General features: G+C 41.5%; 1 protein-coding gene across 1 annotated transcript; it reads left to right on the top strand.

Annotated features, from left to right (window-relative positions):
* The first annotated feature begins 456 nt into the window (after nucleotides 1-456).
* Nucleotides 457-1274, top strand: LOC147819065 (uncharacterized). The gene has a single exon (XM_087174289.1). It carries the CDS (start codon nucleotides 645-647, stop codon nucleotides 1272-1274), a length of 630 nt encoding a protein of 209 aa, XP_087030415.1. The 5' UTR covers nucleotides 457-644.
* The last annotated feature ends 4726 nt before the right edge of the window (nucleotides 1275-6000 follow it).

The following is a 6000-nucleotide window of genomic DNA, read 5'->3' as shown; positions in this document are numbered from 1 at the left end:
TGATAATGCTGAGCAGCAAGGTGATAAAGGGAGAGAGAAATTGGAGCATCACCCCTCCCCTCCTGCTTTTGCCATCTGATGTTGAGGTTGTGTTGCTAGGGGCAACCATCCGAACAAGAGAAAGGGAGAAAGAGGGAAATGGAAAGACTAGCTGGTAGGAGGGATGGCAACAGAAAGGCTGGGAGAATGGAAAATGAGCCAAATGGCATCAGCCAGGAGGAGAGAGACATGATACTCCTGCATCTCTTGCCTCACTCTGCCTCACTTGACTGAGCAGAGCTGATCCAAGCAGAGCTCCAGATGATGACGACGGCGACGAAGCAAAACAGTCAAGCAGAGGACACGACAGCCTGCCAGCATCAGCAGCACAGAGGCTAGGCTGCCCAATCATCAGCTGACATGCTCACGATTTCAGCAGCCAATGAGCTGCCAGAAGGCTCCTCCCCAGCCCAACCACTCAGATGCAGAGACAGCACAAGCCTGGGTCGGATCTGCTATTAATGAATGGAACAGTTCCCAGGCTGCATCACTGCACATCTCTGCACTCTCTGCTCGGCTGCTCTCTGCTCTGATAGAGGAAGACAGAGGAAAAACATCAACAGCGACAGGGACAGCAGCATAACAGGAAGAGCTAAACACTGGCCATGAAGGGACGACAAAGAAACACAGACTCCCATGATGAGGACACAACCGAGGATATGGCAGCAGCTATTAAAAACACCGACCCACATCCTGATCTCCACACGCCGGGTTCACCTTCTCCATCATCATCTTCACCCCCTCTTCCACTGACCATGCCACCTTCTACATCTGCCTCTACTCTCCTGGCTCTGGCATCACCTGCCACCAGGCGCTCCATTTCCATGGGAGACTTCCGCAGGGTGACAGGGGCTCTGCTAACTGGTTCTGAGCCTCCATCCACCTCAGCCACGGCCCCCTCCTCCAAGCTCGTCACCCCCAGTTCCAGCATGGAGTTCGAGGCAGCTCGACGGCGCCTCCTGGAGGTGGAAGAACGACAGCGGGTCATCAGAGAGATGGAGCGGCGGCTGGAGGAACTCAGGGAGGTGTTTGTGCGCTCAGAACAGGAGGTGGTGGTTCACGGGGAGCTGGTTTCCAGGATATCTAACGCAGCCCAGCAGGGGGAGCTGTACGTGGCTGAGAACAGCCAACGCCTGAAGAAGGGCCTGAGGTTCAAGAAACACCGACCCACCATCGTCTTTTCCTCCATGCTAGGACTCCGCACGTGCCTCCCCTGGCCTGTGAAGCTCAAATAGGAACCATGAGGCTTGCATTTCCAGCTTTGCTTTAGAAATGTGCTTTACATAAACAGGAGGATTCTTTAGCTATCACTCATTGACACAGCTGCTCTCCAGTTTCAACCTTTCTGCTATTGTATCCTGAGGCTGGTCCTCCAGGTCTTTAGAGTGCCTACAATAATCACAAATGCTAGTAAGGAGTTTCCTGTTGAGTGTGTTTCTGAGGAAATCCTCTGGCTAGAAAACCAGTCAAGCCAGGACCAGTGCAATGTGTACAGGATGTCATTATGTTTTTTATTGTTTTCACTGATACTTTGCTGCTTGCAGTTTGCTGTGGTGTTGGACAGAGATAGTTTATTGATATAGAATCCTTGGTTGCTGCATGGATGAGTAATATTTCAGGTGATGTGGGAGTAGAGGTTCAGACTGTGAGGACAGGAGATTTGCTATACTTTACTGTATCTCTTGACTAATGCAGCGATAGAGAAAAAGCCAATAGGGATTGTGTAATGTGAAACTTTCCAATGGAGAAAAACAGGGAGAGAGAAGGTAAGACAAAAGAGATGAGGACAAAGAGGACAGCGTTGAAACATCTGCCTCTCCTGCCCATTAGAAGAGAAGAGAAGGGCAGCGAATGAGGATGAGAGGTGAAGCTGTGACAGGGATTGCTGCACTGTTATATAAAACCAAGGATGCGGTAAAGAGGCAGGGGATGGAAAAGAGGAGAAGTCTGAAACAGAGAAGATGCACAAATTAATGTATAATTTAGATTTAGCTGAGATATTAACAGAAAACGTGCCTTGGCTTCTTCCGTGACCACTCGTCCACTACCACAGCCCCTGTTTTTTTTCGCAGCATTTAACAAGCAAAGAGAGCAGGAGAGGAGTTCACACTGGGACAATTCCACCTGTGGCCTCTTTTCATCCAGTCACCTAGCAACCACTCATCTCTCGGTCCTAAATCTGCTTTGACAAACCTACAGAATGTATCCAGCAGAGCACTGTAACTACAACACTACTAGACAGCTGTAGAGGTCCTCTGAAGGATTTAGGAACTGCTGCATTTATTTAAAAATAAATCAGAACTGGCGGTGTAGTCAAACATATTACTGATACAAGCTTGTTGAACCTGCTCATTTATTTGAAGATTTAGGGTTGCACTTAAATTAAGCCATGCATGCATAAGTATCACTGGTATCGTCATTCTAATCAGCTTTTTTAGAGACATGTGGAAGTTTTCATTCAGGGTTTGTATGTCAAAGCCAAAACAGGTTGCTTGGTTAATTTGATAGATCAGTTGATAACTATGTTCGTGCACAAAAGTATCGTTGTCCCATATGCAGTGGATTACCTAATTTCTACATATAGATTACTCTAATTTTTCTGGCCTATATTCTTCCTTTTTTTCTCTTTGGATAAGGCAATGACGAAGTATGTCTTGTATTCATCTATTCCACCAATCCCTTGCTTCAGCTATATATATATGTGTGTGTGTGTGTAGAAGGCACAGCCAATACAACAGAGATATCTATTTTTGGCATTCAAAGGTTATGGTAGAGAGACAGGCATTCAATCTCAAGCATGTATAGCGATGTGAGTGCAAGTTAGTATCCATCTGTGTGTGCCACTTTCCAAGAGAATGAAAAGGGATTTCTGCAAATGCAGAATCCCTGATGGTGCTTCGCTTGCTCTCCTATCATAAATGACCTCACTGAAGAACAAAGGAGCAAGACTGTTTACAAGAGAGGCATGTGCTTTGTCTGTATAACTGCTCACTGTAGGTTTCCATTAAGTCATACTGTGTACTTAGATATTGCAATTTTAATTGCTCCCTAGTTGCAAAGATAGGCACATCGGACATGTTACGGCATCATTTGGGATGCGTTAGAGATGTCTCTTTGTTTCTGTAAAGGGACCATGCAGGCAAAGGGAGAAGAAAAACATGCATGTGAAATTAGATGTGAAGATTAAAATACATGGGTTTGGTGATGTACAGTAGGGTGATCCAAATTAGTTAGGGCGAGGCCACAGGTTAGCTTTGGTTATTTTCTAATTTTGTTTAAAAGGGCTTAAATGATTGTTTTGTCTCAGCTTATTGGGAGCACAGTTAAACGGGCACTCCACCGGTTTTACACACAAAGCTCAGTGCAAATAATAATAAACAATAAAGACAATGATAATAACAATAATAATAATAATAATAATAATAATAATAATAATACAGATGATCTCACAGTGCTGTTGTGTCAGCTTGAGCTCAAGGCTTATCATTTTAAAAAGAACCCCTACATTACAACTGAGCATGTGTAGTTTAATAGAAGTAGGTATTTAGGACGGATATCTGGAGCTTGACCCCATACAGGTAGTAAAAAAAAATCTGTTGCTTCGATTCTGACCATTCCTTTTAACCATTTAATCTGTTCCCCACTTTTATTGAGGTTCAGTACTAAATCGTTGGAGTACCCCTTTAAGCAACGATAATGTTAGAAATTCAATGTTACTGTTGACGTTCTCAGCTTTCAGATTTCTGACAGCCATGATGACTTTATCATTGAATGTTGACTCACTATAGAAGCATTCCACATAGCCAAGGGAACTACTGCTTTTTGTCTTTGTGTACATCTATACCAAACAATATTCAGCTAAGGTCTTTGTTAGCAGAATGCTTGTGCAGAATAAATAAAGGGGTCTAGTAGGCCTTAAACATGTATTTATGGTCCTATGTAAACAGCTAGAGTTATAACTGAATATACAGCTGGCCTATATATTGCTTTTTAATATGCCTTATGCAGTGTTTGTGCATTGGCAGTTACAATTCTGATGGTGATAATACCAATGATGAGGGTGATGGCAAAACAGGTGAACTCATGACCATCACAGCCGTCATCCAGAAACATTGTTATCTGGACAGAAGAAGAAGAAGAAGAAAAAAAAACACAAGTCAAGCACTGTTGTGGGATTGCACTTTTTGTTTTCCTATGAATGAAAAAGAAGACTACGTTTCCCAAAGATCTGTGGGCCCACTTGCAGAATGAATGTAATGTTAGTTGTTACACAAGTGTTTCTGTTTTTTTTCTGAAGACTAAATATTCAGTATAATCACAACTGTTTGAACCTGTGGTTGGCAACAAATTCATTTCCTGTCTACAGAATCATAATTATGCAGACGACTGGTGTGCTGGGAACTCATTACAACTACAGCTCCCACATCTCTTTACTGACACGAATGCTGGTCAACCGCAGGTCCAAAACCACTTTCTGATGTTTATTTATCTTGGTGAATGTTTTAATATGTTGTGTTAGTTTATGTGACGTGTGGTACAGAATGCATTTCTGTTCTGGTGAACAAAGCACAGAACTTTTTGTTTTCCTTAAATCAGGTGTTTCTTACCTTTTATTCACAGTACAATGATATTTTTGTTGATTTGAGAGCTGTATATTCTACTTTAGTATAAATGTTAAGTCGAATTTTACTCAGAAAATGTTATATGCTTAACAGTAACAGCAGGTTTGGAGTCAAATTGCTTTCAATCTAAATCTGAAATGAAACATCCATTTGCATAATTACATAGCCTTAATGCCAAATCATTTTTTGACAGATTAATGGGTATGAGACCAATGAGACTAATTGAAAATCAGCTGGATAGAAAGTTATTTTTCCCCAAACCTTTCTGATGTGCTAGCACTGTTTCTGAAAAAAGTTTTTTGCTTTCTGCAGTGAAAGAATGTATGTTCTGCTATGTTTTATGCTTAAATTTGCTACAACTTAGTTCATTTTCTTGACATTATCATTTACTTGAGCACAGAGCTACAATGTTTAAAACTAGTAATTATCTAAAAAAATAGATTTCATTTTAAGCATCATCAGGTTTTGTAAGATAAGCTATTATTAGAATAAAAATGACTAAAATGTTGCAGAGAACTGATTATTGTTTTTCCTCGTCTCAGGCTGGAGAGAAAATCCTAAATAGGCTGCAGGCTCTGTTTTGCTATTCTGCTGGAAACTGTTTGCATTAAGTATTCATTTCTCAGGTGGGATCTCTAGATATTACATCCTTTGCAGTTATGCTGGAGGTCTAGGATCTATTAGGATCACCTTGCAGCAGCCAACAGCTGCATAGTGCCCAATCAGTAAACTGCTCGGCCAGAGAGAAACAAACTTTGACAAAGCCACACTGGGCTTATACATTTGGCGTGCATTATTTTCCATCCAGTCATACAGTGTCATTTAGTAATTTGCTTGTCCATTAGAGCCCTTTCTCAGCTGATTATTTAGTCAAATGGAGGTTAGATAACCCTGTGTCCAGATGGAAAGGGCAGAATTACTGGAAATATATCCCACTTCCAAGTCCTCATTATTGCAAGCCAGGATTTGTGAAGTTACATTAAGCTGATGCTTTTGCTGTTGCTCACTTAATGAAAGGCATTACCCATGTAGATGGGTTTTAGATAGGCGGATCTCAGTATCTGGGGTATTAGAAAGTTAGAACATCCTCTATAATATTTTATTTTTAGAGATTAAAGACCCTGATGCAAACAAACTTTACATACTTGCACAAAAAAAATTATAATAACACACCAAAGCCACACTTCTCTTCCACCCAGGAATGATATAAATCTAGAGATTAGTGCAGGCTTTACTCTGCATTTCATGGTTTACTATTATATTCCACAGTGTGCATTATTATTTTTGTGCATAGTGTCGGTCAGTGTGTGTATATTTATGAATACACATAAAATGGATG

This window comes from Seriola lalandi, unplaced genomic scaffold (assembly GCF_002814215.2).
Source record: "Seriola lalandi dorsalis isolate HSWRI2012SDOR001 ecotype SW California unplaced genomic scaffold, Sedor1 jcf7180002054335, whole genome shotgun sequence".
In the NCBI taxonomy this organism is placed as follows: Eukaryota; Metazoa; Chordata; class Actinopteri; order Carangiformes; family Carangidae; genus Seriola; species Seriola lalandi.
Note: the sequence above shows the minus strand (reverse complement) of the source record. Positions and strands in the feature narration are given on the sequence as shown.